Here is a 19,676-nt window from a genome sequence, read left to right as displayed (position 1 = left end):
GTAAACGCAAGAAAAAACAACACTTGTAATAACTACTTATATATATATAGAAATATCAGACTGAGGCTTTATAACTTTTTTACAGAGGTTTGATATTTACCGGCATGACCGAGCGGTCGAGGTTAGTAAGTTGTTTATTATATGGCATTTTTCGCTCCTATCATTTTGTAAATAAAAGTTTAAAAAATTTAAAAATGTCATTGTTAATAGAAAACAATTTCATTTCGTTTAGCTCTCATGTCTTCTCACGACAAAATGTGTTTCAATTACTTGCTAACTTCAAGTTACAGCGATCAATATAAATATTATTTTGCCGATGGGTGCCCTTTATTTTGGTTTGAGCACCTGCCCCCCAAAATGTCTGTGCTCGTGCCTGCATGTGTGTGTGGGGGGGATTGGAACACCCAAAAAATTATTTAGCAATTTGTTGCATAACATTTAATTCCACGTCAAATTTGCATTAGCATTATCATTAACTTTGTCATTTCTAATTCCTTTTTTTGCCACGACGCTAGCGTAAAGCATAAAGCTACAACGACTAATACAATTGGTCTGTGAGTGAATTTTTCCGCTTTATATATCAAACTCAACGAGGTTTGCGCAGTTTCCATCAGTAGAAGCTTTAATTGTGAAAGGGTTGGACCGGAAATAAACGCATATTGCTTTGAGGGTGACGTCGACGCGTCCCGATGCATCAGTTGCTGAACTAACTTTGGAGCACAATCTCAGGAGCAGTTGGAGGCCTGCGTTTGACCGAGGTACGTTTCATTTGGTCTCTCTTGGGGTGAGCCTCCGAGGTTCTTCACGGTCGCTTCAGAGATAGAAACAAACTTAAACTCCGAAAGATCCGATTCCTCCAAGTAAAAAGAAAAGTCCTCTGAGCTCTGCGGAGATGAGCAACCTGTTGACAAACTGCTTGCCTGAACTTTAAAAAAGAAAAGCTCCGGGGATGAGATGCGGGCTTTCCCCTCGGCCTGCATCCACACCCGAGGAGCAACGGTGCCTCCTCCGTGTGGCATGTCGTGTTGCATCGCGCCTTCTGCTCCACTGCAGCTTTCACTCGCATTGACCACATGAGGCCAATGCGAGTGAAAGCTTCAGCTCTCGTGCTGTAGTATTTGCAGAATGACGTCATAGTGCAGAGACGTACAGTTGGTTTGATACTCTTGCAGCATACGTCCACATTCTTTAAAAAGACCTGGTGCCCATGTAACACTTAAAGTATCCCTGAGCCTTAAAGCTGAGGATGGATATGGTTGGAAAACCTTTCAGCCCTTAACTTTATTTTTTTTCCTGGTAAAATCAGACTTCTGTTCGTGTCAAGTTAATTTCATGTACAACCCAATCTCCCAGATTTGCCTCAAAGGGCTCTTCACAATATGTACAGCATAGTCTACGCTGAGTCGTTTTGTTTTCTTTAGCCAGAGTGTTGTAGCTGTATTAACCTGCATGTCTACATATTCTGGAGCTCGCAACATGTTGGAAGCTGTCCACACGGCCAGATGCCAGCTCGCTGCCAGCTCGCTGCCATCCGCTCCTCGGTGCCTGACAGCTCCGTGGTATCGGCTGGACCTCCAGGGGTGGCAGCCGAGGTCGGAGGCCGCACAGCAACCCACACATTTCAAGTGACCCGTGAGGTGTGGGGCCGGGGAAGATTACTGCTGCGTAGTGATGTTTGAAACTGGTGCTGCATGGTTACATGACATTTCAGGCTGGAGGGATGGGGGGGGGGTGCGAGCACAAATGTGGCATTGTCTGTGTGAGAATCCTGATTGGTTTAAAGTGAATTTGACACCCTGGCAGACTCGTGTGCATCATCATGAGGAAAGGAAAGTGTTTTTTTCCTACATGTGCAGGATTGGTTCGACACCATCTTCCCCTTCCACAAAAAAAAACACTCGTGAATAAGCCTGGGTTCTTCACGCTTCATTTGGGAATCACAGCTGGAAAAAAACACAGAAGCTTTTCTTTCTTTCCCTTTTTGATGGTTTCCCCCCCACCGCCCGGCCAGCCTCACGTGTCCCCCCCCCCCCCCCCTTCTCTTACTCGGACCATTCACTTCTCATGGCACAAGGAAAGTGTGCAGAGTTCATTGCTGCTGGTTATAAAATGCTGTCGTCTCTCCCCCCCCCCCCCTCCTCATGTCACCTCCTGTAGTTTTCTGGGTCAGGGGCGAGCATCGCTCTCATCCCCACAGAAGCTCGAGCCCGCCGTGCACAGCCTCTTCTCGCTCTTTTTATGATTCATGGCGTTTTTCAATGCAGTCATTTTGCTTGGAGGAGACTTCATTTTGTAGAACAAATTCGTAAAGTTTTGAATTTATCAGCAAAAAAAACTAAAGCGCTCTATAACTGAAGGAACATAATTAAGGTCAGTCCTTTTCTGTCTGCTTGTGATTAAAAAAAACATGCATAATTTGATATAAAGCAGCCGTTTATGAATGACCTCCGGCTCGACCAAAACATCGATATGATAATTAAAACTCTGTCTTGCTGCCCACGTTTTATATTGAGAAAGAAATGTAGAGAACTTCTGTCATTTAAAGTCCCTGCACTAGTTCCTTCTTAATTTAATGTACATGTTTATTGATCCCACAGTTGGGAAATTCTTCTCTGCATTTGACCCAAACCCATTTGTTAATATACCAAAATCTTATTATGACGCTACCTATTTAATATTTATTTACTGTTACCCTGGAAAAATGTCTTTCTACAACAACTACACACATTCTCAAATCCTACATTCAAGCCCTGATTTGATTTGATCATTTTACTCTTAATACTTTTTCAAATTAAATTGTAAACTATTTCTATAATCTCCCATTTTTAATGATGTTGTAATTCACTTTCTTTGATTTACGGCACTTTCCAAAATGTGGCGTAACAAACAATGACGGACATTTTGATCCCTTAAAGTTCTATTCATCATCGACTACCTCCCAGATTTTTCTCTAAACCGGTTTTTTGTTTTCGCGGTTGTATATTCTGCCGCGCAGCTGGTCTGAGTCTCTCAGTTGTGTCTCAGCCTGTCGGCTGGACTCGATGCGCACAGACATGCCGACGGCCTCAGGCTCTCCATTATCTGCCTCTTCCGCCTGGGAAACTGCACTCGGTATGCACTTGCAGCAGGATGTCAATGACTTCCATTTTTAAATGCATTTTGTTTGTTGTGGCAAACATCTACTGCTCCAAAAATACTTTGCATCCACTATTGTTGTTTGAACGTGAGTCCTCACGATGCCGTCACGCTCTGTGTCAACCTCTCTCTTATGTGCAAATTCAGGTGTGAACCGCCACTCGAGCGGTTCTCCTCCAACTGGCATGTGCTGTGGAGGTGCATTTGTATTCCTCCAGTATGTTTTCACGTGTGTGTGTGTGTGTGTGTTCAGTTCCTTTTGTCTCATTTCTTCCAGGGAGTAAAAGCTGGGAGCACAATGTTCCCTGTCTGGTCCTTTGACAATAGACCTTATGAATGGGAGTGATGGAGGAGGGAGCGATAGAGGGAGACAGAAAGAGGTTACAGGAAGCTCTCTTCACTGTGGACTGTCTTTTTTTTCTTCTTTTTTTCCCATGTGTCACATCTCATAAAGCCCTTTTTTTTGTGTTTCTTATTTATTTACCAATTAAAGGACTTTATGGGATCGCCAGCTGTCTTGAAGCTCCAGCAGGTGTAACGTGGCAAATGAGCAGTTTTAATTCAGATTAATTGATGCTAAAAGGAAATGATGGATTCTCCAGCACAGGAGCAGCCTGGCTGAGGAGGAGGAGGAGGAGGGGGAGGAGGAGGAGTGGTATATCACTCTTTAGCTCCTCTCTTATTGGGCACTGGGGGAGAAAGTGGGTGAGAGGTTGAGGGTGTGTTTTAGGGAGGGGAGTGGATGTGAGAAAGCAGAGATTTATTCAGTGAGGTGAATTCCTGGCCCGGCGGAAGATGAACCGGTTTGTCGGAGCGGGGAAATGAGCCGCTGTTTTTCAGTCTGTGTTGGGACAACACTGCCTTCTTTCATCAAGTTTTGATATGAACAATACAGTGTGGGGATCAAGGGGGTGGGCTCGATCTCCCCACCAGCCGCTCTCTACCGCACGCACCCCGGTTCTCCCTCGCTCCTCCCTGGTGAATGAAAGCGTGGCACAACATGGCGGAGAGTAACCTCTGGGCCCGTTTCTGTTTCGCCAGTTGTTGTTCCTTCTGGGTGTGTCTCCACAGGCGGTTATTTATCAAACAGTCACTGGCTCCAGTTTCTCAAATGTGAGGATTTGCTGCTTTTTTTTTTAAAGGAATTTTATAGTTTTTTATTTTTTGGGGGGGAGAAGACGAGCCGTCTAAAAAAATGTTACCTGGGGAATTTTACAAATGAAACATTCCCGCCAGGGAACATCTTGCACAACTCAAAACTCTGGTAGCTCCTGCAACAATAGGTGTCATTTTGCTATGGACACACACAGACACACACAGAGACTCACACACACACAGACAGTCACAGACTCACGCACACACACAGACAGACTCACACACACGCACACACACAGACAGACAGACTCGCACACACAGCTTACACACACACACACACACACACACACACACACACACACGCAGACACACACACAGAGACTCACACACACACAGACAGTCACAGACTCACACACACACACAGAGACTCACACTCACAGACTCACACACACAGACAGTCACAGACTCACACACGCGCACACAGACAGACTCGCACACGCACATAGACAGTCACAGACTCACACACACACACAGAGACTCACACTCACAGACTCACACACACAGACAGTCACAGACTCACACACACGCACACAGACAGACACAGACTCAAACACGAGCACACACACACAGACTCACACACACACACACACACACACACAGAGAGACGCACACAGACAGACTCACACACGCACACACACACACACAGACTCACGCACAGACTCACACACACAAGCACACACACACGGACACAGACTCACACACACACTAACAGACTCACACACAATTACAAGCACTCACACACAGACTCACACACACACAGACTCACACACACAGACTCACACACACAGACTCACACACACACACAAACACACACACAGACTCACACACATAATTACAGACTCACAAGGTGAAAGAGGGAAAAAGGCCGTCGAAGGACAACTGCATGTTTCAAACTGGCTTGAAACAACTTTATTGAACCCGTCAACCTGACGTTGCTCTGCTAAATGTTTTCTGCCTTCTTGCTGGAGTCGCTGCATCTTTATTTTTGCGCCCCACGAAGCTCCCTCCCGTTTCACTCCGTCTGCCGTCTTTCTGTCCTCTGCTCTCAGTTATGCATTTCCAGGAGTGGCTGCGGTCACTTCGCTCCAGCGCTGGACTCGGGGGTCCCGAATCGGACCACCTGTGGAGTCTTGTGCCGTCGCCCCTGTGCTCCTTCTCTCTGCCTCTGTCCGCCTCCTCTCTGCTGGGCATCGGCGCCGTGGCCTCCCTCACGGCGTACTGGCTGCTGACGCGGCCTCGGCCCATGCGCCCTCCCTGCGATCTGCAAGCCCAGTCTGTGGCTGTGAATGTGAGTCGCCTCATGGGCGTTGTTGTTGTTGTTGTTGTTACCTTCGCATTGAAAATGCGGAAGGTTATGTTTTGATCGCCATTTATTTATTTGTTTGTATGCGTGTTACTCGCATAACACAAAAAGTATTAAACCGAATCGCATGAAATTCGGTGGGATGATTGTTTATTATCCGGGGCTATTTGATTAGATTTTGGGATCGATCGGGTCAAAGGTCAAGGTCATGAAAAGGTCAAAATCTTCTTTTTACCATAGGACGGTCAACTTCTATCCAATTGGCATGCAATTAATGCCAAAATGTTCATAATTCAATGCCCAATATTGTGGTATGCGCTCTACCGAGTGCCCGTTCTAGTTGTTGTTGTTGTTATTATCATCATTCGTGCTTGATGCGAGCGCTCGTTGCAGGGAGATCCCTGCTGCCGGCGATCGGCTCTTCTTAAAGACGACTCGCTGCTGGAGTTTTACTACGATGACACGAGGACGGCCTTTGACATGTTCCAGAGAGGATTGCGGATTGCAGGTGAACATATTTAATTTGTATGTGGTTCCTACGTGTCATTGTGTAAGCGTCTCAAAGAACGGTGCAAAAAAAAAATTAAATTAAACCGTCAGCATATCCCAGACGTCACATGTCAAATACTGTATGACGGCCGCCTTGTGTCCCCCAGGAAACGGGCCGTGTCTGGGCTTCAGAAAGCCGGCGCAGCCCTACCAGTGGATCTCCTACGCCGAGGTGGGACGCGCTCTCGCCCTTTTTTTAAGACTCCCGTCGTCGGAGCGCTTCTGTGCGTCGTGTCGCTCTTTGCCGTTTGCTGACTTGAGCATCCCCGGCTCTGTAGGTGGCTGAGCGGGCGCAGGTGCTGGGCTCCGGGCTGCTGGCCAAAGGCTGCCGGCCCAACCCGCAGCAATTTGTGGGGATATTTGCACAAAACAGACCAGAGGTAAGAGCAGCTGCGTCACTGTTTCTGGAGTGTGACGTTTGTTTTGTTCTTTTACCCCGAGAGCTTTAGTTTGGCACAGATTTTTCTCGCTTCGAATCAAATCCTTTTTAACCGATCCACAGCCCAATAGTTACCTTCGCATTGAAAATGCAGAAGGTAATGTTTTGATCGCCGTGTATTTATTTATTTATTTATTTATTTGTATGCGTGTTATTTGCATAACAAAAAAAGTTTTAAACCGAATCGCATGAAATTTCGCGGGATGATTGGTTATTATCCGGGGACCATTTGATTCGATTTTGGGATCGATCGGGTCAAAGGTCAAGGTCATGAAAAGGTCAACATCTTCTTAAATCGCATGAAATTTGGTGGGATGATTGGTTATTATCCGGGGACCATTTGATTAGATTTTGGGATCAATCGGGTCAAAGGTCAAGGTCATGAAAAGGTCAAAATCTTCTTTTTACCATAGCACGGTCAATTTGTATCCAATTGGCATGCAACTAATACCAAAATGTTCATAATTCAATGCCCAATCTTGTGATATGCGAAGGTATGCGCTCTACCGAGTGCCCGTTCTAGTTCAAATGTGTATTTCCCCTGGATATATATTCTCATCTCCACAGAGGTTTGCTCCTCTCCTCTTCACTCGTATCAGGATCACATTTCCTCTATGAATGTTGAAACATTAAAATCTGATTTGTTTTTGTCAGTCCTGAAAGTGCGTTTGCCTTAATTCATAATGAAAGCGGAGCGCTAGTGGTGCGTGTGGGTCTCCAGGGCAGCTGTGATCGGAGCAGGCCGACTCCCAATCTCATTTAGTAACATCAGTCAGGCAAAGCCATCTTTGTGTAGATGTGGTGAAAGATAATTTCCTGCTCCATCAGAGCCTGTAACCTCTCATCAGACCTGTCTACGCACAGAGGAATGCTTTTTACTTTAAATGTTTTTGTTTTTTAATAAGTATGAAATGCGTTACGATCTACATAACCACACGTTACTCTTATGTGTTTTTAAATATCGACCTGAACGAGTACTCGGGCGGCAGTGTGTGTGTGAAGGCTGGAAGTCTTAACGGTGCCGCTTTGTCTCCCTCTGCCGGCCGCAGTGGATCATCTCGGAGCTGGCCTGCTACACCTACTCCATGGCGGTGGTGCCTCTGTACGACACGCTGGGGCTGGAGGCCATAGTGCACATCCTCACCCTGGGTGAGCACATGATGGCGCAGTGTTCACGGGCTTGTATTGAAACCATATAAACTGCCATTGGTTTGTCAATTCAACTGAAACATACCGTAGTGGTGAGCAGTATAGTGTTGTTTTGGAGACGTCGTGCAAACGGTGAGCATATCATAACATCTAAGAGATAATTGGATAAACATCAAACGAAAAGTACTTCATTAAGTAGATGTCCTGCTTTTTAAATTCTTGATATTATACAACTTAAGTAAAAGTACAGAAGTGTGATCAGCTAAATGTACGTGAAGTATAAAATGAGAAAGTACTCATAGTGCTTCAGAAAAAACAGGTCGGAGGTGATAATAACTATTAATACATACACTACCGTTAAAAAGTTTGGGGTCACTTAGAAATGTCTTTATTTTTCAAAGAAAAGCACTGTTTTTTCAATAAAGATAACATGAATCAAAAATACACTCTATACATTGTTAATGTGGTAAATGACTATTCTAGGTAGAAACGTCTGGTTTCTAATGAAATATCTCCAGAGGTGTATAGAGGCCCATTTCCATCAACTATCACTCCAGTGTTCTAATGGTACATTGTGTTTGCTAATCGCCTTAGAAGACTAATATCTGATTAGAAAACCCGTGCAATTATGTTAGCACAGCTGAAAACAGTTATGCTGGTGATATAAGCTATACAACTGGCCTTCCTTTGAGCTTGAAGTTTGAAGAACAAAATTAATACTTCAAATATTAATCATTATTTCTGACCTTGTCAATGTCTTGACTATATTTTCAATTCATTTGATAAATAAAAGTGAGTTTTCATGGAAGACACGAAATTGTCTGGATGACCCCAAACTTTTGAACGGTAGTGTACATCATAATTGTATTTTTAAATTTCCCCACTGTGGGACGAATAAAGGAATATATCATATCATATAATTTCATATAACGGGGCTTTAAAAAAATATTAATAGTCAAAATAATACATTTGTATAAAGTATCTAAGTACAATGTATTTTATGTTTTTAATATAAAATCTTCATATGCAAAGTCATACAGATGTGATGGAGTAGGAAATGGAAAAAAAAGAAAAGTCTGTTGCCTCTTTGAGCTTCACTGCCCTCCCAACTAAAGCCGCTTAGACGACTATCGCCGTATCTCTTTGGGCTGAACACCGTCGGCACACTGTACTTTCTCGCGAGTAACTCTTGGCGTCATCAGCGGAGATCTCTCTGGTGATCTGCGACCGGGAGGAGAAGGCCGCGGCGTTGTTGGAGAACAAGGAGGCGGGCGTGACCCCGAAGCTCTCCTGCCTGGTTCTCTTCAACGACTTCAGCGACGCGTTTGTCGAGAGGGCGAAGAACTGCGAGGTGGAGGTTCTGAAACTGGAGCATCTCATGGTGAGCAGAGGGGCGGGGGGGGAGTACTCCATCCCTATAATGCAGACTCATTTAGATGTGTCCCCCTTTTTAATTTAGTTCTCAATGGTGATATGTAAATTGATGTGAAGGACTCCTCTTCGTCCACATCTTAGGATCTGGGAAGGCAGAACCTCAAAGATCCCGTGGTGAGTTTCATCGTCCTGCAGCTGCTCCGTCGCCGCATCAAACCGGTTCCTGTAAACGGCTAATCCCCCTCTAAATGCCGGGACGGCCGTTTCATCATTGCTCCTGTCCCATAAGATATCATTAACGCTCACTTGTAAAGAGCACTTCCATTTCGAGTGGGGGCGAGCCTGTCGTCATATTGTCCCCATTTCGTTGCGGCCTGCTGTAGCCGCCCCAGCCTCAGGATCTGGCCGTGGTCTGCTTCACCAGCGGGACCACAGGTAACGTCCGATTTCCCGCGTTTCGATGTGATTATCCGTCAGCGGCGTCCTTCGGTGCCCGCGAACGACCTTTTCTTTATGGCACCGCTGTAGTTTCCGTCAATGTCTTGTTTATTTATCCAGGGAAGCCCAAGGGAGCCATGATCACCCACGGCAACATCGCCTCCAACACTTCCTCTGTCATTAAGATCCTGGAGGTCTGTCTACACTTCCACCTCCTTGTCTAATTGAGAACAGCCTCACAGCCACCATCACTTCCCACCTGCTTGTCTCTCTATCTCCAAACTGTCCCTCTCCCCGCTGCGTCTAATGGTATGATTAATTGGCTGTTTGATTGCCCCTGACGGCGCGAGGTACTTTAACTAATTGCCCCCCCCCCATATAAAGATTGTGCTATCTAACTGCTGTAGAGAAAGCCATCCGACATGTTTGATTGCCTGCGGGGCTTCTCCGTACGCCTGCTGCCTGAACGGAATCTCTCCCCTGTGCGTTGCTCACTTTTTTTTTATTATTCTCATTTTCCTCTCAGGGTTCGTTTGTGATCCGACAAGAGGACGTGTCTATCTCTTACCTGCCGCTTGCCCACATGTTCGAGAGGATGATTCAGGTAGCTGATGCTCTTTTCAGATGTGTTTTTTTTGTGTGTGTGTGTTTTTTGTTGTTGTTTTTTGCAGTGTGTCTAAGATAAGTTTATTTCCGTCCCAGCTCTCTATGTTCTGCCACGGGGCCAGAGTAGGATTCTACCAAGGTGACCTTTCCCTTCTCATGGATGACATTAAAACTCTCAAACCGACCTTGTTTCCCGTCGTGCCTCGTTTACTCAATCGCATCTACGACAAGGTGAGTGGATCTATTCAGACCGGTCTCTCTCGCTCCCTGCTCCGTCTGTAATGTTTGAACACTGGTTTCCGGTTCCTATAAAGATCCTGGGTTCGGTGACCTCCCCGTTACGACGGGCGTTGCTTCACTTCGCCGTGAGGAGGAAGCAGGCGGAGCTCAGCAGCGGCGTCGTACGCAACAACAGTCTGTGGGACAGACTGGTGTTCAACAGGATTCAGGTCAGTTGCTGGAAGCTTCTCTTTCCACCTGGATCATATTTTCCATGCGTTCAGTTCATTTACTTTGATAAAGGCCTCTTCAGAAACCAACCCCCAAAACAAAACTTCAACTACAGATGTTTTTTTTACATTGCATTACATTACATGTCATTTAGCAGACGCTTTTATCCAAAGCGACTTACAATAAGTGCATCAACCAAGAGTACAAACTCGGAACAACAAGAATCAAGAAAGTAACATTTCTTCAAGAAAGTCAAACTACAAAAGTAACATAACTAGAACGGGCACTCGGTAGAGCGCATACCTTCGCATATCACAAGATTGGGCATTGAATTATGAACATTTTGGCATTAGTTGCATGCTAATTGGATAAAAATTGACCGTGCTATGGTAAAAAGAAGATTTTGACCTTTCCATGACCTTGACCTTTAACCCGATTGATCCCAAAATCTAATCAAATGGCCCCCGGATAATAACCAATCATCCCACCAAATTTCATGCGATTCGGTTTAATACTTTTTGACTTATGCGAGGAACACGCATACAAATAAATAAATAAATACAAGGCGATCAAAACATAACCTTCCGCATTTTCAATGCGAAGGTAATTAAGAGCCACTGAAGTGGTAATCTGGTTTTTTAAATCCCGATATTGTTGGTAAAGATGTGCTTTTAGTTTCCGGTGGAAGACGTAGAGACTTTCTGCTGTCCTGCTGTCAGTGGGGAGCTCATTCCACCACCGAGGTTTTCAGTCTGACATTTAAACATTTTTTTAAAATCCAGGACTCTATCTGTGACTATATTTGTCACCGTTTTATATTTTACAGCACGTAACACAGCGCGTGGTCCACGGAGACCAGCAGCCGTGCAAATAATCAACACATTTGCATCCGAACTTCACAAGAGGAGCACGACTATTCCAGTCCTCAAGGCCACATTTCTAGCATCACGGTCCTGCGGGAGCGTCGTGGAGAAAACACGCACGCCGACAGATCTTGGCTCGTTATGGTCGATGCAGAAAAACACCCCGTTGTAGGTTGAAAATAGAATTTTGCTTGTAAGAAAAATAAGTTTGTGTTGGAGCCGTTGTCCATGAATACTGCGTCGCTTGTGTTTCAGGCCAGTTTAGGAGGTAATCTGCGGTTCGCCCTGACTGCCTCGGCACCCATCTCCCCCACTGTGCTGTCCTTCCTCAGAGCCACGATGGGCTGTCTGATCTTTGAGGGCTACGGCCAGACGGAGTGCACCGCCGGCTGCACCTTCTCCATGCCGGGCGACTGGACCGCAGGTAAAAAAAAACGCCACCCGACCGGCTCGCGCTTCGGTGCCGGTGAACCTCGTCCTCAGCCGGTGCGCGGGTGTCTTTTTTCAGGTCACGTGGGGCCTCCTTTGCCCTGTGCCAAGGTGAAGCTGATAGACATCCCTGATATGAACTACTACGCCAAGAACGGCGACGGAGAGGTGAGGTGATCCGATCGCGCCGTCGCATCGCACGCGCGACAGATCGACTGACGCCCTTTGTCACGTTAGATCTGTATAAAAGGCCCCAGTGTGTTCAGAGGTTACCTGAAGGACCCGGAGAGGACGGCTGAAGCCTTGGACAGCGACGGCTGGCTGCACAGCGGGGACGTGGGCCAGTGGCTTCCAGTAAGATCAGATGCAATACACTGCAAAAATTTAAATCTAAGTAAGATGAAATATTTCAAATTAAGGCAATCTATGCTTGTTTTTTGACTGACAAGATATTGCTTCTTACAAGGCAGGGTTAGAGCATTTCACTTGTTTTAAGAAATCTTGGCAAGTCAAATTTTCCTGTTCTGTTGGCAGATAATTTGTCTTATTTCAAGTAATATTCCCTCATTTTATTACTTTTTCTTCTTGTTTTTTGAGGCTGAATTTTTGCAGTGTACTCGCCCGAGCTCAGCTGACCGACGTGGTTGTTTAGCCCCGCCGTAAGTGTCTCCGCTTGTCCTCCGCCAGAACGGGACGCTCCGCATCATCGACAGGAAGAAGCACATCTTCAAGTTGTCCCAGGGAGAGTACATCGCTCCAGAGAAGATCGAGAACGTCTACATACGCTGCGTCCCGGTGCTCCAAGTGTTCGTGCACGGGGACAGTTTACAGGTCCAGTTTGATTTCATGTCGGGTTTATCGAGATTCAAATCGTTGGCTTTGGTTCAAGTTTAGATTTTTCTCGTGTATTTTTGTGTCCCCAGTCTCATCTCATCGGCATCGTTGTACCTGACCCCGAGGTGTTCGTCAGCTGGGCTAAAGACAGAGGATTTGTGGGATCCTATGAAGAGCTGTGCCAGAATCCTGTATGTCATCAAAATCCCAATTTCATAACTTTTTTTTTTACACCGGATAAGTCTCGGAAAAAAATGACAGTCGCTCGTCTTTCAACAGGATTTAGGGAACGCCGTTTTAGAGGACATGAAAGCTGTAGGGAAGGAAGCAGGGCTGAAGTCCTTTGAGCAAGTGAGGAGTCTCTGCTGACATCGGGCTCGCTATACATCCGCAACTCACTTTTCAAAAATGATTTTTGGTGTGATTTTGTGCGTCTCTTTTCTTTCAGGTGAAGGACCTCCACTTGCATCCAGAGACGTTCAGCATCGCCAACGGCCTTCTCACCCCCACGCTGAAAAGTCGACGCGCTGACATCCGCAGAACCTTTCAGGAACAAATATCGAGCATGTACAGCAAGACAGCCTTTTAAGGGACGCCACACACGCACACAAAAACCAAGGTTACTGGTGTCCAATAAAGAGATGACACAAATTGGACAGACCCGGGAAAAGAGGAAACATTAAATTCTATACGTCCAGCAGTGCCTTATTTTGAAATGTACAACTGTATATCATTTGGAATATTGGTATTTTGCCTCAAAGTTTTAATTCAAATCCAGCTCCTGCACATGTGTGTATTGTCGTAACTTCACGTGAAAAATAACAGATTGGGACCGAACTACTTTGACTTAGTTTTGAAGTCCAATCTCACTTTTGTCTGTCACTAATTCAGAGTTATTTACTGGGAGATTTTACTGATACATAAATTATTGTATAGTTGAAGAGATAAACATCCAAGGTAATAAGAAGCGGCCTGCAGAGACGTCAAGTTAGACATTTCATTTACACGGCCCTGATTTTAAAAAGGGACATCGATGCTCAGAACTTGCGATAAGTTTAGGTGTTTGGGCCGTCGTTCAGCTTTTCATCAACACTCTTGATCGTCTGTTGTTTTTTTTTCATATTGGTTCAGAAAGATTTCATAAACCAGTGTGAGCAAGTCATCCATCACCTAAAATGAAACTGAGGGGTTCAACCAGCATGGACTTGGTTAAAACTGAACGGTACATACTGCTTATGAGATTCACTGACGGGACACTACTGACTAATTCCAGTAAAGTGAAACTGAACAGAAAAAAAAAAAATAGTAACATTTTGTGTGATTTTAAATGATTTAACAACTCCTGCATTTGAGAGAAATATGCAGTGATATCCATAATTAAAATCAAGGCAACAATACAACTGTAAACATGGTTGCTATTCTCCGTTAATTTATTTCACGATACATTACAATGATGGCTGAAAAAGTCATTTCACAGATTTGTGTTAATTCATTTATAAAAAAAACTAAATCAAAACCCACTTACTTTTTAAAAGAAAAATCGAACAATTAAACTTCATTTAGAAAAACCTTCATTAATACACGTGTAATTAAGATATAACAACTCAAAAGACATTCAACTAAGGATTTATTTAGAATTAAAAAATGTGGGGGAATAAACAGAAAACATCTGGATATGACACCCTTTAAAAAAAAAAAATCCACAAACATGATGGAACAATTGTTGTGCATTACCATCGAGTATGTGGCGATCACACTGAGGCAGGAATGAAGGTGGAAACGAGAGCAATGACGGTATAGATTGGTCTAAAATCCTGGAAAGCTGAACAAACAAGTTGGCTTCTAACTGGTTGAGAATACAGAGACTTTCTTCAGAGGGCCAATGTGTGAGGCTTGTTCCTAACAGACAAACTGAACCACAAAACAAAGGATGGAGATGGTGTGAATAAAAGGAAACGGTCATGATTCGTATTGTCCACTAGAGGGCGCACCAGTCTGTTTTTTTATTAGACCTCAACAGTAACTTGTTCTCTGCATGCGCGGGCACAATCTCCCTTTACTGAAGAGAGCTTTCATGTTGCATCCACAGCCGGGACAATGTGGGCACTTGATGCACAGGCGATGTTCCCACTGCTCCCTTATAAACCCCGATAAAAAGCCCTCGCACAACATGGCACACAGATGAACTTAGGGGTCACCAGGCCAGAATACAGATGTGCATGGTGTTGCTGGTAACCTGCAGTATATTACACAATAGTCTGTAGTGTTTGTCATTCAAACTGGTGATAAAAACACTTTCACAGATTGTTAGTAGCATTGCAGATGTGACTAATAAAAACATTCATGCTCATTTCCTGCTTCTCGACATCTCTGAAACCACAAAGTGTAACCTTGCTTATTAGTTCTGACGGAAACTGTTTGAGTCCCTCGCAACAACAAAGAAAGACATATTGGCTCATAATGCTGCACTTGGCTGACGGCTGAGTTGATGTGGCAATTCAGCTGCTTTGAGTTGCAGAGAGTCTCTGAGGAAAAGAATGAAACGTGGGAGTGTCGTGCAAGAGGAATGAGGGGTGACGAGGCCGCGAGGAAACAATCTGATAATCAGGTTAAGGCCGCTGCCGTCCGCTTGAACTGCACCGAGGCGCCCGAAAAGACTGCGATCCATTCAGAGAGGCATGAAAGGAACCCATCCCGCTTTTTTTCCGGCTTTCCTCTCTCAGTCGTCGGCGACAATGGACAGAGCGCGCAACTCGCCCAGCTTGGCCTCGGTTTCCCTCTCCCTCTGCTCGTCGGTCAGCCCTGCCTGGTCGATCCGGTCCGTGAGCTCGCTGAAGATGTTGTACATCTCGGTGAAATAGACAACCTGTGGAGCAGAAGGAGGAGAATGAAAAGAGGAGTCCCGTCGGAAAGAAACTCGGAGAAGATCCACAGATCTTTGTTAGATGCCTGCTCTCTGGAAAACTCCCAACAAATTCATCCAGACGTCCTCCAAGCGTGCTCTTGCTCACGGGTCTGGGCTGCCGGTCTCATGCCTCTTCACCTCTGCTATTGAGAAGTGATTTGAAGGGAGAGGAGGGAGCCCACAAAGCCCCCCCAAACCCCCTCAGTGGCTAGTGACCCTTCTTTTCTCTCCCAATCTGAACAACAGATAGAGAGTGTTCACTGAAAGCTTTCTTGACACTTCCCACCCCTGCTTCTTCCCCGTAGTTCATGAGTCAGGCTCCCTAGAGAGTTGCTTTGATGATTAATAGACTTTAATCACATTACAAGACTCCAGAAGAGTAGGCAGGGAAGGAAAGTACTGAGAAATACAACCCCTTGAACCCCCCACACACACACACACACATCTCAATATTTATTCATGCAGCAATGCATACGGCACCATGCTCTTAAGAGGGCATCATTGGCTTCTCTAAAACGTGTCCCATTGTAGGCGGGAACAGGATAACACCGACCAAGCAACAAGTACAGGGTTCTTACACATTTTGACCAGTGGATTTCCAGGACTTTTCCATGACTTTAAACCAAATTCCCATGACCAAACTGAAATCTCGGTATAAATATGAAAACTGTCGAAAATGTTGCGTATTGAGAGATATCGCCGGCTTATATTTTGAGTGCCTTTCTTTAAAAAATGTCTTAATTATTTCAAACTTGGCGTGAATGAACACGTGATTTTAACAAATTTCCATGACTTTTCCAAAAACTTTTAGGATTTAAGTTTTTTTCCATGACTTTTCCAGGCCTGGAAACGACCATTTTAAAATTCCATGACTTTTCCAGGTTTTCCATGACCGTGCGAACCCTGAAGTAGGAGAAATGCTCACGGGTTTGTTCATTCCCAACGGGAACGAGGGCCGCGTCACGATGGAAATAACCAGGAGTCGCGCATCGCTAACAGAAATAACACGGACGGATTTCACAAAGTCAGACCCAGAGGAAAAACCGTTCAGTTGGTGAACCGCCTTGAACGAGTCTCTCCGAGCGCTCCGCCTGAAAGACCTTTGACTGTTTACACCAACATTTGCCACCTAAACCACACGCGTGGGCCCTAAGTATTGGGTTCCTGCTGCTTGTGGGGGTAAAGCGGATACGCAGAGCGGTTTGTTGAAAGAAGCCATCGGAAACGTCCGTTTGACCAGTGATGATAATGTACACCGGTTCACTGTTGGAGTGCCCTCTGGAGCAAAGACGCTCTATTATTACAATTAGCCCAGTCACCAGGAGGAGTAAACACAGCCTGTGACCACCTACGGTACAAAAAGGAGTCTTTGGGTAAAGCAAAGTTTGAATTTAAACTACTTGTGTCTGGACATTTTAACAAACCAGTCTCGGCTGCTTAATATGTATACAGAGAGGTTACATTTTAACCTCTTAGCTTACAACAGTCATGAATAATGTACACTACCGTTCAAAAGTTTGGGGTCACGAAGAAATGTCCTTATTTGTCAAAGTAAAGCACTATTTTATCCAATGAAGATAACATTAAATTAATCAGAAATACACACTATACATTGTTAATGTGGTAAATGACTATTCTAGGTGGAAATGTCTGGTTTTTAATGAAATATCTCCATAGGTGTATAGAGGCCTGTCTCCAGTGTTCTTATGGTACATTGTGTTATAATAATAACATTCAATTTTTTCAATTTTCAATTTTTTTATAACATTCAATTTATCGCCTTAGAAGACTAAGGGAGGGTTAGAAAACCCTTGAAAACCCTTTTTAAGTTAGCACAGCTGAAAACAGTTATGCTGGTTAGAGAAGCTATAAAAACTAGCCTTCCTTTGAGCTTGACGTTTGAAGAACAAAATTAATATTTCAAATAAAAATCATTATTTCTAACCTTGTCAATGTATTGACTATATTTTCGATTCATTTTGCAAATCACTTGATAAATAAGTGTGAGTTTTCATGTTAAACACGAAATTGTCTGGGTGGGTGACCCCAAACTTTTGAACGGTAGTGTATGTTTTATTCTATGCTGTTAGTCCTAAAAAACATTGTGTGACCACGGTTTCAGGAAACACAGAAAATCCAGAGGGAAAAGAAAGCAATCTTTCAAAAGTAAAAAAAAAAAAAATGTCTTTAAGAACACATGCAGCAAAGAATGCAAAACTGGGGGGGAAATCGAGACAATGTCTCGATTCATCAAACATCTGTCCAGGTGGACAGCTCAAGCCAAGTGTCCCTCTGACGGTTCCAGGACAGTACTTGTGATCGTGGAGCTGCGTCTCACAACAAAGGCAGCCTTGTGCCTTTTCCTGCTGCCGCTGGGAGGGAAGGGAGTGGAGGATGAAACCAAGTACATGCAGGCTGGGGATGAGGTCCACTGGCCACCCACGTGTGGCTGTGTGTGTGTGTGTGTGTGTGTAAACATGTGTAAATGCTCATTCATGTGTTTGAGCTACATGAATAAAGATAGTGCCGGCTGAATAAAAAAAAGCGTGCTTCATAATAAACCTTGCACAATGCAAAGCCAGGTCCAAAATAAATTGGAACTTAGAAGGAAAAAAAAACAACAACCCAGAGCGAAGATTTGGAGAAATATTCAAAGTGGGTCATGACTGATTGTTCAGTTTGCTTAATTTTAAGTTCAAAGTCCAACATAGAACTCCATCATTGGCATTAGGTCGAGGATAATCCAGTTAACTGATTAGGAGCGTGCCAGCGACCGTCCCAAAGAGGAAATGATGCGGCCAGGCAGGTCTGGGGTGGGGGAGGAGGACACGGCGGCGCTAACGTGAGACGCCCAGCTGCTTTAAGAGAAGCTTCAGGTTGGAGGCCGACGTGCGGCGCTGCAGTGGAGCCAGACGGACGAGGCCTTCCCGGGCGAAACGCAGCAGTGTGGGCCGTCGCTGGGGGGGGGGGGGGGGGTAATCACATTAGGACGGCGTGGAGGGAGACAGGCTGCCAGGATCACACACTCCCTTCCACAGACTCTTTATCCAGTGTCGTTTAATCAACGCTCAGAGGGCATGACAGACACAGAAAGATATTTAAAATAAAATGTATATACATAATTTGATGTTCGTGATATTTTTTTTTCTTCCCTAAGTTATCAGGAGTTCACATGTGCCTTTTATTATTATTTTGACTATGTCTCTTTCTTTTTCTTTTCTTTTTCCTGTTCTGTTTTTGTTGTTGTTGCCTGTACGAAATTTTATGTTTTGATCCATATGTGTGTGTACTGTCTGTGTGCCTGTGGTAGTTGGGAGGGGGGGGGGGGGGGGCTAAAGGGTTAGGGGAGGGGCCGTCCAACTCCTCATCTCAGAGGAGCCTACAGACCTCGCGGTCTTTGGACGGTCCTCCATTCGTACATCTTTTCTGTTGTTAATGTCTGTCAGTATGTACACGTTATGTATGTACTTATGGAAAATAAATTACTTACTTACTTACTGTGGAGAGAGAGCATGTGTGTGTGTGTGTGTGTGTGTGTGTGCGCCTTATTGTTTGTGTATCTCCAAGGGGGGAAGATCACTAACCTGCGCCCTAATGAGAGCCTCAAAGCTGGGCTGGAAGTAGTCGATGCGGCTGTAGTAGAACTTGGGCATCTCGTCCAGCAGCTGCTTGTTCTTGGCCTCAAAGTCCTCCCTGACCGGTCGCAGCTCCTCTCTGGCCTGGGGTGTGGAGGGGAGGGGAGGGAAACAAAAGAATCAGCACTTGTTACATCACATCCCTTCAATTCATCGCGTCAGCTCATGTTGTAATTTACATCTTTTTTCGGAGAAAAACAAATGCTTAATAGAAGAAAGGAGATAGTTCAAAGTATTTCAGCGGCGGAGCCGTCTTAAGTGTCTTTCTTATGGTTCGGAGAGATTTCTGCCCAATTCCCACGGAGAGGCAGCGCAAATAAAAGGCTGTAATCACGACCACAGTGAGGAGGAGTGGGTTATGTGGGCAGACTTGGCTGCGAGTGGACTCCAGCACCACTGATCTGTGTGTGAA

The 19,676-nt window shown here is 44.9% G+C and overlaps 2 protein-coding genes across 3 annotated transcripts in view; one reads left to right on the top strand and one right to left on the bottom strand.

Annotated features, from left to right (window-relative positions):
- The first annotated feature begins 694 nt into the window (after positions 1-694).
- On the top strand, positions 695-15,074 carry acsl2 (acyl-CoA synthetase long chain family member 2). Of its 2 annotated transcripts, none has more exons than XM_056418044.1 (20): positions 695-758; positions 5,340-5,578; positions 5,987-6,101; positions 6,250-6,314; positions 6,421-6,522; positions 7,631-7,730; positions 8,933-9,111; positions 9,246-9,278; positions 9,488-9,539; positions 9,663-9,736; positions 10,069-10,146; positions 10,245-10,379; positions 10,463-10,597; positions 11,717-11,885; positions 11,970-12,058; positions 12,128-12,244; positions 12,578-12,721; positions 12,814-12,915; positions 13,004-13,075; positions 13,173-15,074. In XM_056418044.1, the coding sequence occupies exons 2-20, from the start codon at positions 5,342-5,344 to the stop codon at positions 13,311-13,313; spliced, it is 2,139 nt and encodes a 712-aa protein (XP_056274019.1). In that variant the 5' UTR covers positions 695-758; positions 5,340-5,341; the 3' UTR covers positions 13,314-15,074. The 2 variants fall into 2 exon arrangements, with proteins under 2 accessions (XP_056274019.1, XP_056274020.1); XM_056418045.1 differs by lacking the exon at positions 695-758 and adding an exon at positions 1,466-1,637.
- The window catches only part of bin3 (bridging integrator 3), a 35,452-nt gene continuing 29,907 nt past the window's right edge, over positions 14,132-19,676 (bottom strand). The window contains exons 8-9 of the mRNA XM_056418062.1: positions 19,214-19,348; positions 14,132-15,590 (exon numbers count right to left, since the gene is read on the bottom strand). Of these exons, the coding sequence (XP_056274037.1) occupies positions 15,444-15,590; positions 19,214-19,348 (282 nt within the window). The 3' untranslated portion in view covers positions 14,132-15,443. The remainder of the gene's footprint in view (positions 15,591-19,213; positions 19,349-19,676) is intronic.

This window comes from Pseudoliparis swirei, chromosome 7 (assembly GCF_029220125.1).
Source record: "Pseudoliparis swirei isolate HS2019 ecotype Mariana Trench chromosome 7, NWPU_hadal_v1, whole genome shotgun sequence".
NCBI classification, from domain to species: domain Eukaryota; kingdom Metazoa; phylum Chordata; class Actinopteri; order Perciformes; family Liparidae; genus Pseudoliparis; species Pseudoliparis swirei.
The sequence above is the reverse complement of the archived record's forward strand: the minus strand, read 5'-3'. Positions and strand labels throughout refer to the sequence as shown.

What these genes read in the sequence shown, in the direction of transcription:
- acsl2 (XM_056418044.1), top strand. Translation starts at nt 5,342, where the DNA reads ATGCATTTCCAGGAGTGGCTGCGGTCACTTCGCTCCAGCGCTGGACTC. An exon ending in TTGCACAAAACAGACCAGAG is followed by an intron (nt 6,523 to 7,630) that starts GTAAGAGCAGCT and finishes TGCCGGCCGCAG; the next exon opens with TGGATCATCTCGGAGCTGGC. An exon ending in AGAACCTCAAAGATCCCGTG is followed by an intron (nt 9,279 to 9,487) that starts GTGAGTTTCATC and finishes GGCCTGCTGTAG; the next exon opens with CCGCCCCAGCCTCAGGATCT.